This window comes from Neovison vison, chromosome 1 (genome assembly GCF_020171115.1).
Source record: "Neovison vison isolate M4711 chromosome 1, ASM_NN_V1, whole genome shotgun sequence".
NCBI classification, from domain to species: domain Eukaryota; kingdom Metazoa; phylum Chordata; class Mammalia; order Carnivora; family Mustelidae; genus Neogale; species Neogale vison.
The window spans coordinates 257,481,739-257,500,508 of NC_058091.1; the positions used below are offsets into that span (position 1 = coordinate 257,481,739).

At 43.3% G+C, this 18,770-nt stretch overlaps 1 protein-coding gene across 1 annotated transcript in view; it reads right to left on the reverse strand.

The window, feature by feature from the left end:
* DOCK2 (dedicator of cytokinesis 2) overlaps positions 1-18,770 on the reverse strand; it is a 424,170-nt gene that overhangs the window by 85,999 nt on the left and 319,401 nt on the right. The window contains exons 28-29 of the mRNA XM_044229734.1: positions 6,370-6,468; positions 3,787-3,881 (exon numbers count right to left, since the gene is read on the reverse strand). Coding sequence (XP_044085669.1) covers positions 3,787-3,881; positions 6,370-6,468 — 194 coding nt within the window. The remainder of the gene's footprint in view (positions 1-3,786; positions 3,882-6,369; positions 6,469-18,770) is intronic.

Genomic DNA, 18,770 nt, shown 5'->3' on the forward strand with positions numbered 1-18,770 from the left:
ACAACAGTAGATCTAGGTGCCTAATACCTGTTAGCTATCACAACATCACAGCAAATGTAAAAAAGGTGAGAAAATTTCGAGCATTCCACTGTGGACTAAAGATGAAGGACATCTACTAACTAATCTATATGCCCTTAAAGGAGAACAACAATAATTTTTCTGCTTGACATTAGGTACATCCTTCTCTAGTCCAAGGCTAAGTTTGTTGTCTACACCCCGAGATGGCAATGCACCTATTCAGTGAGTTTTCTGAGGTACCAGCATTGTGCTAAGGAACAACTCATTTTATCTTCCCCCCAAAATACCATGAAATGGACATTATAATTAATCCCCATTTTACAGATCAGGAAATTGAGAGTACAAGAGATTAAATGACTTCCCAAGAAAGAGAAATGGTGGAAGAAGTATGAAGCCCAGCTGTATTTCTGAATCTAACTTTTTTTTTTTTTTAATGTAGAGACTTAAGTACTTAGCTGAGCCTTTAGGGGATGCAAATATTTCTATTAAGGAAACAATTCCAGTTTCTTAGAGCCTTTAGAAAATTATATTGTAATTTTCTAAGTATAAACAAACCAAGGATTATTATATTATCTCTGGAGGCCTATCCCTCCAAAAAAGACCAAAGTCCATAGCTAGCTTGGATTTCAGGATGAAACATTCCTCCAAACTCTTCTACATGCTTCCTCCAAGATTACTCTAGGCAGCTCAGAAAAAATTGCTGGCCTGGTCAGGGCTCCCATCCTCCTGACCTTGTATAAGTGGTAGATGTCTGTGCATTTATTTGCCTATCCAATTCTTCTTTTGGTAATAACTCCTAGACTTTTTCTTTGGATAACTACTCCGCCTACATCCCCCTTTGCTCCCAGGCTTTGTGGTTTGGATAGAAGGAACTATTGCCTCTCAGTTGCAAAATGAGTCATGTGACCCAAGCCTGATGAAATAGCAAATTTCACTTTCCTAGCCACAGAAATTTATAAATGGGCATGTAGCCTAACCCAGAGCTTTGAAGATTAGCCTGGGGACACTTGTTCTACATTTTTCTTTCTCTTGGGCTTACTAATTTAAGACATATCTCTGGAATTTCTAGAGCCCATTCTTCCCACCACAAAGAGAGCAGCTGCCTGGGAATGAAGTCAGCAGAGAAAAGAGTAAAGATAGAGATACAGATTGCTTACAACACTGTTTGAACACCTAGATACATCCATGCCTGAAGCCATAAATCTGAGCTAATAAACTCTCTTTTTACTTGGGCAGATTTGAACTAGATTTCTTTAAAAATTCTAAATAGTAAGTAGCTATTGGATACACAGAATTCATTATATGTATTTATGAATGTCAGGCTCTGTGTTAGGAACTGGAGACCCAGAGATAAATTGGATATAGTACTTGCCTTTAAGAAGCCCATTCTGTAGTGGCAGAAATAGTCATGTGAAGAAACAATTATAGCACAGTGGAATAAGTGCCATAATATTGGCATGCATGGAAATACAGAGAAGAAAGCACCTTCTCCTACCATGAGAGAGTTCTAGAAGCATTGACAAAGTAGAGATTACAGGTTGAAGAATTTGAAGGATGCTTTCATGTTGAGTTTGGTCTAGAAGGGAGGAGAGCAACAGTTTATGCAAAGTCATTGAAGAATGAAATGGTAACAGTGAACAGTTGAATGTATCTAAAGCACAGGGTGAGTTGAAGATGACTCACATGGGTGCTTCATGTATTTTGGCAAAACCTGAAGACATTATTGGCCAGCTGGCAAACAGTAGAAGGATTGATTCACATACAGTTTAGGAGCTGGTTACTACTATAACACAAGATGACGGAACATTGATATAAGGTATTACCAGCTACATAATTTGTTGAGCTCAGGGAACAATGAAAATATGAATGTCTCATTCAAAAATTATTAAGAATTTCAAGATGACAAAAAGAGGATGTGAAAGCAAACATGGAGCCCTTTAGAATGCAGGGTCCTAGTATAGGGTGCAGGTCTGGAAACTGGCCCTGACACGGGCATAGGAAGGGACCTGCCTCTGATCTGTCATGTGGCTTGGGCTTAATTCCCACCAACACTTTAATCATTTAATCATTGCAAAAGTTGGACTCCCATCTGTGTGATGTGATGGGATCTGTGTGATGCCCAAATTGAGAATTCTGACATTTTGCCTCTGGGCTGATTGTTCTCCTCTCCTCAGAAGTTCTGTTGCACAGCCAGAAATTTCCTTCTACCTTGACAAAACCCTTCTCCCTTTCTCCAGCCCCTAAAGGTGGCCCCAAGAGCACTGCTGGTAAGTGAGTCTACGGAATCACATGGCTAGGCACTCAGGCATCCAGTTAGTGGAAGAACAGCTTTTCAGAGGACAGAAGGGTAAGGAATGGAGGCCACCTGGGACTGGAGTCAGTTCATAGGTATACATGATGAGACAGAAATTCTCAGACTGTATCCAATGACAAAATTATTAATACATAAATGTTTATAGTCTTTGCTCTTTGCCTCCCACTAAGGAGACCTTTGCTTCTGCCTCTTTAACTTCTTTTCTTCTTCCAACCTCTAGGGATATTTACATTTGTCAGCCAGTTCTTGGTTTCTGAGATATAGAACAAGGGCAATAGGTAGAGAGAGACAAAACTTCTTGCTGGTGTAAAGTGAAGGGCCTTTCATGGGGAGGATTAAAAATATATGAAGCCAAAGGGAAGTGACAGAGGGAAGAAAAGGCGGGAGGGGCCAAGAAGACCCAGTTTTAAAGGAGTTTCTCAATAGGAATTGAGAATAAGATTGTAAGAGAAATGCGGATAAAGCATGGGATAGTGAGCGATACTGACAGCCACAGAAATGAAGAAAGGGAATATCATAAAATACTTCTGAGTATTATAATTTGAATTTCATTTTGATAGGATGATACGATTTGAGAGAAAGCATTAAAGACTGAAATTGCTTGCAATTACTTTTATCTAATGTTGTGCTGGGTTACGTGGGATCTGAATTATACTTGGGTTACATTGGTATCCTGTGAGATATTAATATATATTAAATATACACGCAGAAACATACATATGTATACACCAAATTCTTCCACTAGCAAACACATTTGTGAAATTCTATACCCCACATCCTCCATTGAGAGAATTCCATCAGCATGTTAAAGGCTCTAAGAAGTCCTGCAGAACAGAAATCTATTCAAACCTGCTTCATTCCATGCTTCCTAAACCTATTTTACTATATGCCACAAAATATTTTGTAATTTTGAATAAATGTTAAAATACTGTAATTTTAATAAGGCTGACAATCTCAAGAGTTTAGGGAAAACGTCACAAAGTTGTGTTTTTTTTTTTAAAGACTTATATATTTATTTTAGGGGGCAAATGGAGTGAGAGAATCCCAAACAGACTCCCTACAGAGCAGGGAGCCGATGTGGGGCTCTATCTTACTACCCTGAGATCATGATTTGCATTGAAACCAAGAGTCAGAAGTAACTGACTGAGCCACCTAGGCACCCCACAAAGTATGCTATTCTAACAGGTATTTGAAGAATGGAGAAGGTGGGAGATAGCCAGGTCAGTATATACAAGGTCATGAGGACTGAAATATTAAAAAAAGAAGAAGAAGAAGAAGAAGGAGGAGGAGGAGGAGGAGGAGGAGGAGGAGAAGAAGATGATGATGATGATGATTCAGGATTGGTGTGGAGTTCCCTAGGGTTTAAAAGTAGAAAGACCCCACCTAGTCTCCATGAGTGCTCTTTAAAGTGATTGCTGGGGTGACACAGATGTTAGGAATAAGTGGCCGCTCACCTGTTCTGAACCATACTCATGGCCATCCAGTCTCCAGGATACACATTTTTCCCAATGAGGTCCTTGAACATGATGAATGTCTCCATCAAGAAGTCCTGAAATTGTAAAGCAAAACACACCTAATCATCTCGTTTCATAGAACCTGACTGGAGGGACCCAGATCTTGCTGGCTGTTTAAATTTTTTCTTTATTATTTTTTAGAGGAGCAGAAAGGGAAAAGGCATTCGTTAAGTAAATCCAATGGAACCAATAGCTGTGGATTTTTAAATGGAAGCTTTACGTTGGTTACCAGGAGATTGTTTCACAAATACAAATGGAATGTGACTATGGGATCTGAAAGCATTCTCAAAACAAAGCACTAGTTTTTTTCTGTCTTTGAGAGGAAAGAAGTAAATGTATTTATTGATGTCATAATTTTATAATCATCTTCTCAGGTATTTAAGGAGGAAGCACACTACACTTTGTGAAGGCATCTCAGGTCATGTAGCAAACAGTTATTACCATAACCACCTAGTTAGCAGGACTGTAAACACAGCTAGTTCATATATAACAGACACATCCATGGGTGATTAGAGGAAACACAACAGGGACTCTCTTCCTCTCATTCAGGAGGTTGAGAGAGGACCTCAACACACCCCAGACTGCAGCAGGCCAAGCTTGCACTCCGTCTTTGGAGAACACAAATTCAAGACAAATCCAGACAGCCAAGACCAGGAGACCTGGCATGTGGACCTTCCTGAGCTGGAAGAAGCCAAGTCATGCTGTATCTGCTCTTGGGAAATGTTGAAATCCATAGGAAACCCATTCAGAGCTCTTTCCTTAAGCTAGTGGTTTTCAAATCATTTTAACAGTATAATTCTTTGCCCAAGGAAAATACTACCCAGAACCAAATAGATAAAAGTAGAATAGCTGTGTGTGTGCGTGTGTGTGTGTGTGTGTGTGTTTATGGTAAAACATAATGAGGATGAGGATGGGAGGAATATAATTTGAAAATCACTACTTTAAGCTAAATTACAAAATTCTGGAAATGAGACTGGTTCCTTTTCAGCAGTCTTTGCTTCTCAGGAAAATTACCTCAATGCTTTAAGTCCCAGTTTCCACATCAGCAGAATGGGGATAACATCTAATTCAAAGAGTTTCTATGATTATGTGCACACTGGCTAAAAGGTGCTCAGCACAGAGCCTGGCCCACTATAAGTGCTCATTTAGTCCCAGGTCAGACAATGGTGAATATTGTTATTCATCCTTGATATGGGGTAACGCAGGTACCATCATGTGCTCCTTCCCTTCCTGTGGTAACAGAGAAGGTCTCCAGCTCATAGAAGGAACATCTAGCTCCTGAATGAGAAACATAACATGCTCTAAGGGTTAAGAGAGAAGTTCAAACCCTACTCGGCCACATACTTGCTATGTGACCTTGAGCAAACAGATGGTAGACTTGTAAAATGTGTCTACTAATCCCTAGGTCACACTGTTGTGACAATTATGAAACAAAGTATATATGTTCAATACGTAAGAATTTCCTTTTCCACCTTTCTTCTCACTTTTCCTTCCACTGAGGATCAAAAATTAGGAATCTGATTTTTCTATTTCCATGCTCCATGACATAGAGAACTTGGGGAAAAATCCTGGGTTATTTGGCTTTCCTTTTGTTTTATTTTTTGTGTATGCAGAAAAAGGTTACATTTCTTGCCAATGCTGATCCACTGAAGAGACCATCTCTCTGCTGAATGGCGGAAAGAAAAGGACGTTGGCTTCCTACTCTCTGAGATTGGGCCACTCTCTGAGATTGGTCCAATTTTAGTTCCCTAGGCCACTCCATGGAGTTGAAAGTGAGCCCCAGCAGCAGAATTCCTGAATCTAGCAGTAGTAAGAAGACATGACAGAGGTGACCGTGGGCAAAGGGACTCCTATACCCCCAAGACAGCATGAGCTGTCTTTATGATTATAAGTCATCCTCTACATAGCTATGAACCTAAAGGCCACAGTCCATGTGTGGACTGTTCTGTACAAATGAGTCCTCAGAGGCTAGAAGAGCAAGGGGGCTCAGAGGCCAACTTCCTTCATGTATTTGTGATCATAATGTAGAAATAGGTACCTAATACTGGCCACTTAATATGTGAGAGTTATTGTACTCTCATTAACCCCTTCCCCACATCCTGACATAAATAATTTATCCCCACTCTACAGATGGGGCAACTGAGGCTTAAGAGAGATAACTTGCCCATGATCACATAGCTTACCAGTGACAAATCCTGGATGCAAATCCTAGACTGTGTGATTTTTATCTCTCATGCTCTTAAGCCCCAAAATGTCCATGATTCATCAACAAACATTTGTTGAAGCATATTTAGACGAGACATTTAAGTTTCATCTCTGACAGGGACTGAAGACATGTTTCAGAAGTGGTATATACAAGCCTAACTGGAAAATAGAGCTAAGGAATCACGTGAACATATTTATAAACTTAGAAACACACATACATAAGGTCCACTGGAACACCTTCTTTTCCTACAGTCTTAAGAGCCAAGAGTGTAACGCCTCCCCTACACTGCCCCCCACCCCAACATCATGCTGACTCACCACAAGTTCAGAGCTGGTCTGGAAGGTCTCAATATAGAAGGAATAATGCTGGTCACCCATCTGGTTTAAGATTGCTGTCATACATGCCACGAAGTGACTCTGTAGAAAATAAAGAAAATTGCCATGGAATAGAGGAGAGAGCACGATGACATTGATCCTCCCCATCTCCTTGACTTCAGACTGAAAAATACCCTAACCATCTCAGGCCTCTGAGAATCAAAAGCCTCTCAAGGATGGAGAATCTCCCCTTACTGGATCAGCAAGAGAAAGTTCCCTGTGAGGAAATGGTACCTTTGGCTCATTTAAGGGTTCATTCTTCAAAAAACATTTCCTGAACATCTATTATGTGACTAGGACTGTAGTGGGAGCTCCAGGTATAGAAAATAGAGCCAGATCACTTCTCCAGCTGCTTGTACTTTGGGAAAAGGCCAGGGCCCTGGTATCAGGAGATCTAGCCTGTATCAAGATCCTGGAGATACATGATTTTCTTTCTTTCTTTTTTAAAGTTAAATATATATATATATTTGTGTGTGTGTGTGTGTGTGTTTTAATTTCTTTTCAGCATAACAGTATTCATTCTTTTTGCACCACACCCAGTGCTCCATGCAATCCGTGCCCTGTCTAATACCCACCACCTGGTTCCCCCAACCTCCCACCTGATACTTGATTTTCTGATAAATAAGAAGTTCCTTCTGTGTTCCTCCACAGGAAGTCTTTTGAGTAACTGAACGTTCCTCAAGTTCACATTCCCAAAAGTAACTCCCAGAGATCAGGAATCTCTTTTGCTTCTAAAGGTTTTTGTTTTTTTCCCCAATTAAGATGTTAGGAATAACGTGCTTTCCCCAGTCAGCAAGACCAGCTATATAATTTGTGGGACTCAGAACAAAATGAAAATGAAGAGTCCTTGTTAAAAATTATTCAGAATTTCAAAACAGCCCCAGGTCCCATTCTGAGCAGCAGGTCAGGTCATACACTCAGCAAGCCAGCCCTGCCTACCCGTGACCACCAGCACGCTCACGCGCCACAAATGTTGAGAAAGCACATGTTAAGCTGGCAGAAAGCACAAAACTGGGACTTCCGGGAGCAGCAGCGAGGATGCTATGTTGATGGGGACCTGGAGGCTTCCACTGGGGTGAACGGTCATGGTCACCCAGGGAGGCAGAGCCTCTCCTGCTCAGACCCCCAGGGGGTGGTGGTGAGTTTGTGAAATGATCAGTTCTTTTCCAACCAGACAGAGCAACCCCATTGCTGTTAACCAGGTCCCACTTAAACCAAGAAAGAAGCTTTCTCATCGTGTTTCCCTCCGGCCAGGATGGATGGCAGAAAAGAGAAATCTTGGAGTTTGAGAGGAGTGTGTGCATGCGCGCGCGCGCGCGTGTGTGTGTGTGTGCGCACACGCACGTGCACACACACACACACACGTCTGTTTCCTCTACTCCCTCCATCTCTTCTCTCCTTTCCTCAAAGAATTCAGCCTGTGACCACTAGAGGTCTTTTCTTTTCACATGGTAGCTGCTGAGCAGTTTGTTCGGCTGGCTTTTTATTTATTCCTACGTGAGCAGACCCACTACACTTCTTGCATATAAACAGTGAAAATTACAACATAAAGGACCCATTATTCCTTCTTTTGGAGTAATTCTGTTGCTGGCCAAAGCCTGGCTCTTTTTACAAGGAAAGAGAGGACATCTCTGCAGGTAATTCTACTGTTTCAAGGTAAGAGATTTGGGAGGTTTTATTTTTTGTGATCCGTGATCCTCTAAGAGAAAATGCTATCGCTTCTTGAACAATAGTTTACTTTTAACGCTTTGGCTTAAATGAGTCCTAGGACTGTGGGCTTGTGTGTGTGTGTGTGTGTGTGTGTGTGTGTTGGAAAATCTACCGTTGTCAGAACTGCAGGCTGCCCCAAATGCATAGATACAGAGTGCTTGTTATTTCCAACGGCTTGATTTGAATTTGAAGTGGGGGGGAAAAAAGCAAAAAACAAACCTCAGAGCTCAAGTTGCTTGGAATTACCTTGAAAAGACTGCATTGTCTTAAGCCTTGTTTAGAGAACTTCCGTGCTTCATTTAAAAAATAATAATAATAAAAGGGGAAAGGGTCCTAGTCCCCATCTAGAGAAAGTGACCATTTTATGAAAGAAACCACTATTTTTTATAAGGACCTGCTCAGTGTGTCAGAGTCCACCAGTCAATCAAAATTACTTTTACCAGCTTGATCATTTCTTCCTTCTAACTACCTCATAAAAAAATACAGCTCAGTACCTTACAGCAGGATTTGTAGAGCAATGTGACTGAAGTTTGGCCAAGTTACCTGCATTTGGCTGTTAATGAAAAAGGACAGTGTTTTACATCTGTCTGCAAGCACCCCTTTTTTTTTCCTGCCCTGGTGTCTAGCCCACCTTAGCACCAAATCGGTCAGAAATCACACCATTGTGACCGATTGATTAGTGAAATGGCATGAAATGCCAGCCGCAGGTTCGTATTCAGAAAAGGCTCCTTTCTGTCATTTATATTAAATAACAAAGCAAAAAAAAAAAAAAAACAAACCCCTTTTTGTCACATAACGATAGAATGATAGAATAACATTATGCCTTTCTGACGTTTATCCTTTTTTTAGTAATATCCTCAACATGGCAATCCACCTCTTTGCTTCCTGCCCCCTTCCCTTTCTATGAGTTTGAGACCTTACTTCCATATCCACCATATTTTAAATGTTTAGAAAGAGAGAGAGGAGGGAGGGAGCGTGATGCACCAGCCACTCAGACACTCCTCTCCCTGACATTTCTCAAACTTTATAGCGTAAGAGCCAGATCTCCCAGTCCTGTCGGCAGCATGGAAAAACCTGAGAGCTGCATGGGGCCAGCAGGGTGGAGGGATGCCCTGCAGTCCGGGCTGCTGAGAATCCCCCTCTTCCCATCCCCGGCAGACACCGTGTAGGTGACATATATTTACTACCAAAGCAGGAGGCAGTCACTCATCTACAGCCAAGCAGCATACCAGGTGCCCAGATGGGAAACTGCTTCTTAAAAACAGAATAAATACCAGGGGGACCTGCATCTTAAATCCCAGAGAGAAACTGTATCCGAGACGCTGGTTACAAACCAGGCAGAGTCACCTCGGCTCCGGCTCCGTTCTTTCGGGGCGGTTGAAAATGTAGCTAATGAATCACAGCATGAAGAGACACGGCTTGAAACTAGGTCAAACGTGTAAAAATAAGTGCAATCATCGCAGACACTTGGCTGATGAGGGGCTACTTAACGCCTTGAGTGGCAGGGCTTATTTGCCACATAGAACACTCTTCAGCGATCCGCGACAATCAATCCTCTTAATTAATTCAGCCCATCAGTATGGAGAGAGGTCTCGCACACCTGGGAGAGCACTGAAGCTCCAAAGGAAAACAGCCAGGGTCTCTTCACTGTGTGATGGCAAGAGAGAAAAGAGAAACCCAGTATCATGTGATTAATATTAATTAGCGGGGATACTAGGTGATTAGGATCAGAAGAGAAGCCCTCCCCAAATCATTTGGCTCCTTTGCATTAAAAAACCCACCATCATCATACCCTCATACTGATAAGGCCAAGAGTTGGGTGCACGACACTCAACTTAAACATATCTATTTAACCATCCCTAAGGCAAACACACCTACACACACACACACACACACACACACACACACACAGAGTCAAGCCCCCTGCAGTGCTGAGTGGACCAGGAAGAGGCTCTCGGTTTGCCCTGCCTTAAAAACCAAGTAACCAAGGGGCAGAGGGGCCTGGTTGGTGCGGATGCGTCCCCCACTCACCTGAGATTGTGGGAGGGATGAGCTCACAGGAGGAGGGAAGCAGCTAACTTTGGGAGCTTGCTACCTAAATGCCAACATTACTACGCGGTACCAGCTGGTGACACGTTGCTATAGTAACTTCAAATAATGTGCAGGGCCAAAATAAAATAAAATATAGAAAGCGCCAAGGAGAGGAGATGAAGGAAAGTTTTCATACCGAGGGAGGCAGTTAGGGAGATGAAAAGTTTTCTCTCTCAGACCATTTATCTCCTTGGGAGACTAAGAGTGGCCAAATGCCATCGTCAGGTGGCTCCTCCATTCACCCCCACGTCTGCCATGTGGTTATGTAACAGATTTAATTCTTGGGTGGAACTGGCACTGTCTGGGTGGCGGATCAGGACCGGAAGTGGGAGGCTGTGGTGTTAGGATCAACAGGGACTCTAAAACCCCTTCATCATGGAGCTTTGTCGGGCACTTGGAATTCTAGTGTGTAGTGATTTTTGGGGAAACCAGTGTATTGTTCTGTCTTAGCAACCATCGCATTCTGGGCACTGTGCTGGGTGCCAGAGTGCAGCAGGGAGTGGGATGGATAAGGCCGGGCTCCAGAGTTTACACCTGTTTCGCCAGGATGTAGAGTGTCAGAGTGGGGGCCTCGGAGCCAGCCAGCCTAACTTCAAACCTTATCTCTATCTCTTCCTCATTGTGTGACCTTGGGCAGGGTCTTGTGCCTCAGTGTTGTCATCTGAAGAATGGGATAGAAATATTCCTTACTTCATACAGTGTGGGTGAGGATTAAATAAAAAAGCACTTAGAACATGGAAAGCCCTGGATAATGATCACCTATTATTTTTACTGTCATGGTTGCTAACTGTGATCTAGAGAAACTATGCAGATTAGCTCATTGAGTCCTGACCTGGGTAAAGAAATGATGATGTCACCTACCCATGACTGGCTGTGGACACATCAAGTGCTCCCAATCACAGCTCAGTGCTCCTTGACTCTGAACGTGCCTTGATTAACAACATGCCCAAAGTCCACCTGTTAAGTAAATTAAATGTGAGCCTCTTGGACCGTGGCATGTTGGGAGGTTTCTTTTATTTGGGGACAGTTGCCAGCAGGTTGGAAGAGTGACAACAGTGCCCAAATTGTTCAAAAGCATGAAATACAACGGGCTTCATCAAAAACTTATTCCCCCAGCTGTTTGGTCTTAGGATGTGTCTGTCTCTGTGTGCAGTGGCGTTCTTTGGTTCCCTGGGGATCCTGCTGTGTGATAGAGTAAACCAAGTCACCCTCTTTCAGGGGAAGCTTCCTGATGGGCACAGATCCCAGGGTTTCATGTGGCCTGCTCCATGTCAAAGGCACAACATCACAGGAAAACAGAAAATTGCCACTTGGTTGCTGTATATTCTGGATATGCTCTGACACATTCCATCTGTACAACATGACAACTGTTGTAGAGTTAGCTGCGTGCACTCCTGCCTGGTGCTGTGGGCATTAATGATGGCTCAACTACCCGGCATCACTAGGGCCAGAACTACAGGTATCTCCTCGGACAGCTAGCTTCACTGACAAGGAGCAGGAAAGGAAGGATAAACGAGGCTGTTTTGAATCAAGGCTGGAAGAGGAAACTGAATTGGTAACATACTCTTCCTTTGAAACTAACACATTCTGATCCTTGTTGGAGCCTATGCATGTGGCTCTGTGGTGTGAGGTCACTTTAAATCTTCAAAAGGATACAGTTGATCCCAAGGAGAGATGGAAGGCAAGGAAATTCCATTCATTCATTCCTTGTGCTCAAGACTCTACATTCATCCTGTCCCTGACCCATCTCAACAACTTCATGGAGTCAACTTTATGCCTATTTTACAAATGAGGAAATTGAGACGTATGGATGTCAGGCAGCTTGCCTAGACAGACATTTAGTATATGATGGAACAGGAATTAAAATCTGGATCTTTCTAACTCTAAAACCTGTGTTCTTTTCATAAGTGCAGTGTGTCTCCCATGTCAGACCTGTTAGCTCTACCTGGGAAGAGATTTTTATCGACTTATTCATTGCCCTACCACCAGAATCTAGAATTGAATTTGCACTTAGTGTGGACTCAATAAATATGTGTTAGATGAGAGACTGAATTTATTATAGTATTCCCCCATCTCTAAATGAATATTATAGGGACCACTCCACACACAAACTCTGAAAAGTTAGGGTCATGGATAGACCATCTTTGCCTTAGGAGGGCTTGAAAGTGAAAGAATTTTTGTTCTACTTCTGAGTATATTCCATCTTAAATTACATTAGATCAAGCCAGAGTGAGATCATTCTTTCACACATTCAACAAATATTTTTTGAGCACCTATTATATCCCAGGCTTATTTATAGTTGTGGGGGATACAACCAGGAATGAGAGTAACAAAAATTGTTCTTAATGGGCTCTCATTCCCATTGGTTAGAGGGCCAGGGATAGAGAAACACACTAGAAGTGAGTGAGTACACAAGTAAGATTATTTTAGGCAGTGATAGCTGCTATTAATGACATAGCCCCAAGGAATGAGATAGGGATAGAGTGGGAAGAAAACCATTTTCAATAGGGGAGATAAAGGCAGTCTCTTAGAGAGCTGGCATTTGAGTAGAAATCTGAATGATGAGAGTCAGTCATGCAAAAACCTGGCAGAACAGCATTCCAGGACAATTGAACAGCAGATTCAAAGGTCCTGCGGTAGGATGTGCTTGGAATGCTGGAGGATCCAAAAGAAGGCCAGCATAGCTAGAAGGTATAAAATGAGGGAAGATGCTGTATAAGATGAGGTCAGAGAGACAGGTAGGAACCAAATCCTGGGAGCCCTTGGAGGTCAGGGGTAAGAGTATGTCTTTTCCTTCAAGTGCAAAAAGAGGCCATTGATTTGGGTTTTAAAAATCTCTCTTGCTGCTGAGTGTTTCAAGAACTCCCCTTTAAAGAGGCAGTTTCCACATCTTACCACACAACCCCATCTCCAAAACACTGTACTGGACTTGTTCTCAGGACCAACGTTGATTCTTCCTGGTTCATGGTAGTGTCACCACACTTCAGCAAATGCTTCTCAGTAAATGGCCATTTTAGAGCAGACTCTAGCCCTCCCTGGGCAGGCAAGAGAGTGGATTTTGGTTTCATGTGGATCCTATCTGTCTTCAAGCTTAGTGGGCTTATCTCCCTGTTGTTCAGAGTTGAATCGAAGGGAGCCTGCTCCAGTGGCTCCTAGTCTCTGATTAAAGCCATTTGCATTTTTGGAACCTGAGAAACCCACTTGCCAGGAAGGGGCTGTCATTTAGGACACCCCAGTTTTTAACTGAATGGAAGATGATTTTTTTCTAAACACTTCTAATAACATTTGTGGAGGTGTGGGTGAGGAAGTTCGTAAATGTCATTTCGAGAAGAATAGTTTCAGAAACAAGGATTTATTCTCAGCACATATACCGGTGATGACCCTCCAGTCTTTGCACCAAATGCCTCAGGAAAAGCTGTGCAAAAAACTCTGTTTGGAGTCCTGGATAATACGGTCCTCAGTTCACTTCTCCCTGCGAAATAGCAAAGCCAGGAGCATCACTGGGATGTGGGCTCTGGATGAATATTCCAAGCAGCCCCTCATCTTCTCTTGATGCAAACATTTGCATCAAGATTAAGTAGGACACCAAGATCAACCTTCAACAGAAAAACATATCACAAAAGAATATTATGTCTCAGGCAGAAGGCACTGTGGGCTACAAGACAACAAGAACTATCATTTAAAGGGCCAAGTGTGTATCAGGCAGCATGCTAAGCCTTTTACTTATCCATCAGTAAGGACTTTTTATAAGGTTGTGGCAAGGGAAGAAAAGAACTAGAAGAAGGAGAAGGTAATATTAGTTGGACATTTATGAGTCAGACATTGTGCAAAAAAGTACCCCAATGGTCACGACACCACGTGTTTTGAGCACTCGCTCTGGGCCAAGCACTAATATGCTTTATCTCATTTTATCCTCCCAACATTCAGGCAATCTTGATAAAACCATGTGGACTTTACAGATGGAAACCAAGAAGCAGAGAGGTGACATGACTTGCCTAGCTAGATCAGCTTGACCCCAGAATGCTTTTGCTTTCTTTAGAAAAAAGAAAAAGACATTATTGTTTTATGAACATGATGTAATTTTACTAATAGGAAAATTAAGCAAAACCTCGAAGTACAATGAAGAAAGGAAAAGTATGTAACATTTTACCTTACTGTCCTCCCTGCCTAACTAGCCTTGAATGGGGAGAACGTTCGACATTCCACTCAATTCAGTAAACGTCTCGAATATTAAGAAACATTCTAGAAATGTCTTGTGCTTATACTAAGACAGAAGGATGGATGAATGGATGAGTGGGTGGAGCTAGCTTGGCAGGTTATACAGGAAATAGGCTAGTTGATACAGGTAGACACAGAGTTACATAGACAGGATCTGCTGCCTTGATGACTGTTCTCTATGGTTTATGAGTCTCCCATGATTTTAGCCTCAACTGAGGATAACTGCTCCATTTTCTGCATTGCTTAGGGTGTTGAAGGCCAAGACGGGTTCAGAGTGGATCATCAATGCCACATGCTAGGAAAGTTATCTGGTTTCCCATAGCAGCAGTTTTCCTGGAAGGCACTGGACAGGGCATCCTAAGTTCTAGGAGCAAATGCCAGTTCTCTTCAAATGCCCTGGAACTTTGGACAAGTTGCATGATCTCTATGGCCCCGCTTCTCTTGTCTCTGGAACAGAGTACTATGTATATCACTCTTGTCTCTGGACCATAGTACTATGTATATCCCTGTTGTGAGGATGAAGTCGAAGGCGTGTGCAGGGCTCCTGGGTAGGGCCTGGCTCACCAGCCGCACTCAGCAAGCCTTCTTGCAATGCTCAGCCCCAGCCCTCTTTCCAGTTTACCAGAACAGTTTGTCGATCAGCTGGGGAAGTGTAGAGTTAGCTTTCGGTTGACTTGTGGAGGATGGTTTAAACCTCCCCGTGGACCTGGAGAGCTGCATTGTGGGTGACGATTTATACATCTCTCCCTGCCCTTTGTTTCCCTTTACAGAGCCTCCACATCTGAAGGAGAGGAGGGGTGGGCGGAGAAATGTGTTCCCAGACAACCCAGCAGCCCGAAAGAGGGTTTTCAGGAGGGTGGATTATTTTGTGGGTAAAAGGACTGCTTTAGTTTACCTGTTGTGTTTACTTCATGAGGAGTGAAGAAGGTCTGTCTCTCACATTGTGTTTCCAACTTCAAGCCCAACTTTCCTAGCAGGACTCTCCTAGTACCTCCCCAGTCTCCTCCAAACGGGTCTAGCTGTCCCTGCTGTAAGTGACCTTCTGGTCCAGCCTGCTCTGCTCCTTGGGTCCTAGTAGGATAATAATGGACTGGGTGTGTGTCTTTGCAACACCTCCTTGACCGCTCAGCTCCACAGTGCTCAAATGAAGCAAAGGCATACTGATGTGTAATTCCTAATCCAGATTAGGGAAGGATTTTCTCCCTTCCCAGACAGTTCTTCATTCCTCACTTCTAATCAATCAGTTAGTTAGCAAATATTCACTCAGCACCCATTATCTGGAAGAAGCTATATTGGCCAACTACACACCGAAAGTCTAGGGTATAAGGAAGAACATCTCTCTCTCTCTCTCTCTCTCTCTCTCTATATATATATATATATATATATCCATCCATCCCTATAGTAATTCTCAACTAGGGCAATCTGTCATATTTGGGGGAGAGGGTAAGGTTGCCTAAAGGCCAGGGATGCTACTAAACACTGTATAATAATACACAGGCCAGCCCCAAAAAGAAACACTGATCCGACTAAAAATGTCACTAGTGCCGAAATTGAGAAACTCTGATCTGTAGAGAGATATACATTGTGATGCCGGATGACAGGTACAAAATGAGTGCTATAAGCAAAGTTTTCTCTAGGCTTGTAAGAAGTGGAAATGACCTTTGTGGGTAGGGATGATCCGAGAAAATTTCACAGAGCATGTGGGGGTTTGAGGAAATATGTGATTGAAAGAGACTAAGATAAAAATGGGAAAGGACATCTTAGATCTATAATAGAAAATACATTTCATTTTATAATTTGATGAATTTGATTGATTGGTAGTAACTGCTTCAAGAGCTGTGTGGGAAATGATTCCACGGCCAAGTCCTAGCTCAGCAGGAAAGAGTGTGTTGATTGATTAGTGATGTCTGTGCTAGGTAAGGGAGGGGGAGGGAGAGTGGGGAGGCTGAGAAATTGCTGTCCCACTTTTGTATGTGGAACAGGATGAGGAAAGACGCAGAGGTGGAACTGTGCAGAGTGTTTTGGTACAGCCAGAGTTCATAGAGGGAGATCACGAGAGAGATTTGGAGGGACACACTGGAAGGGCCTTGAATGCCAGGCTGAGGGCTTTGAACCTCAATCTGTCGGTAACGGGATGCCACGCAGGCACCTGCCTACTGGGTTGCCTTCCGGTCAGCTCCACTGACAAGGTCTTAAGAATGAAAGAAAGCTACCCAAAGTCCTCGCTCTTCATTTCTATAAAGAGTACTATTTCATCTGTTAAAGTTAAAACTGGCGGAATCATCATGCTCCGGCTTTTATGAGGCTGATTCCAATGATGAAAAAAATCCTATGAAACTCAACTCAGAGATAACTGTTTGAAAAGCTGACTCCAAGGGTTCCCATTAATGAGCTCCTGTAAAACCCTTTTAGATAGAGCATTCTTTCCGATGTCCTTCATGCTAAAAAAAAAAAAAGCCTCAAGGAAAAGGGGGCAGAATGGAGTGGATGGAGTGGGAGACCATCCTGGGCCTCAGGTTCCAGCTGACCTCTGGATGAGGACACAGCTCTGCCTGCTGATCTGGTGTTTCCTGTCAGCCCCCAGCTCCCCCGACAGGCTGGCTCCTTAGGCTGTTTCCTTCTATCCTGGCAATGATACCTCATTGATTTATTGGTTTGCAATTTTCCAAATGACATCATACTCCATTTTTTTTTTCATTCTTTCCCTTTGCTCACCTCCCTCCTTTTAAATTCCCATTTGCCCCACTTCTACTTCCCTGTCCTTTGGAATGGTAACAACACCTTCCAATTACTCCTCTGCAGTACGCATTAGCTGCCTGCTGACTCCCTCTCCCCGTCATCATTAATAAAGGTGACACCGCAGCTTGGCATGAGTGCAGGTCCTCCCCCACCTGCCCTCCCCACCCCTCTCTCAGAGCAGAAGTCTCCCCAGCCACAGAGCCCCTGCCTTTGACGCTTTCTTGCTGTACGCAGCTCCCACCCCAGTGTTCTAATCCACACTCAATTAAAGAAGATCCAGTGACACAATAAAAATGCCATCCAGAGAGCTGGCCTGGTGGTGCCCAGATATCAGATCAACATACTACAACCCCATATCTACTAATTCTATCTGGAAAAGGGAAAAAAAAAAAGATGTCACAGTTGTCTGGACTGATTTGTTCTTTAAAACCCCTGCTGACTCTTTGACCCTGGCAGGCCTGGAGAATTCCTAGCAAAAGTCTAATCAGAGTTAAAGCTTAGAATTAGAGAGACGATGGGGTGGGTGATCCTTGGGAGCCCTTGGAGAAGCCATGGACAGGAGAGGTTTGGTGGTTCCCCAATGGTCACACAGCTGCCGAAAGCGCCAGGGCTGATGCTAGAACCCAGCTGTTCTGACTGCGGGGTTCAATCAAATATACCATTCTTCCCTGCCTCCAAATGCTGGCTCTGACCTCCAAGTTCCCTACAAACAAGGTGATGATGCTTTCCCTATCTCCACCAAGGGGTTGTCCTGATACCTAGAATAAATGGACCTCAATTAATGCCCAAGGCTGTTGCTTGAGAAGTACATGCTCTATCGTCCTCACCACGCAGGTTTCCGGATTTGGGGAAGAACAAGCCATTGAACACAAATTTAATCTTTCAAAAAAATTGAATGGGTATCTCTATCACCACCGTTCATCCTTGCTTTGATCGATTACGTGCTGTGCCCAGCATCCAAATCAGCATCAAACTGAAAAACCAAACGATTGATCACTGAAGTTACTCTGCGAAATGAAAATTGTCTGAATGTGCCTCAGGGCAGGAGCAGGGTGGGACGTGGGAGGTTTTGCTTATGACGCTTTGCTCTGAGATCTCAAACCGACAGTCTGTGGCACTCACAGGGTGCACAGGAATGGTTTGTTGGACTGGCCTGGTGTTTTCAAAACATGTGACTTCTGTGCCAATAAGACTCAAAGAAAAAGTAAAATAAATAACAATAAAAAGGAAAACATTTGACTCTTGGGTCAACGTTTAAAAAACGAATTGTTGGAAGACCCAGAGATACCATTCTGCATCCCCACATGGCAGCACGGGGGGCCACCTCCTGACGTGAACAGGGCCCGTGAGGGGTGGGCGTGCACTTGCCTGGGATCCCAGACCTGGCCTCATTCTAGGGTGACCTACACTTCCTGGTTTGCTGGGGACTTGTCTGGTTTTAGCACTTAAGTCCCATGTCCCAGGAAACTGCTCTTACCAGGACAGTTGGTCACTCCACCTCGTTTTTGTGTTTTGTTTTGTTTTGTTTTGTTTTATGTCCTTGCCTGGTCCCTGTGGGCATGTACACATATGACCTCTTCCCCACC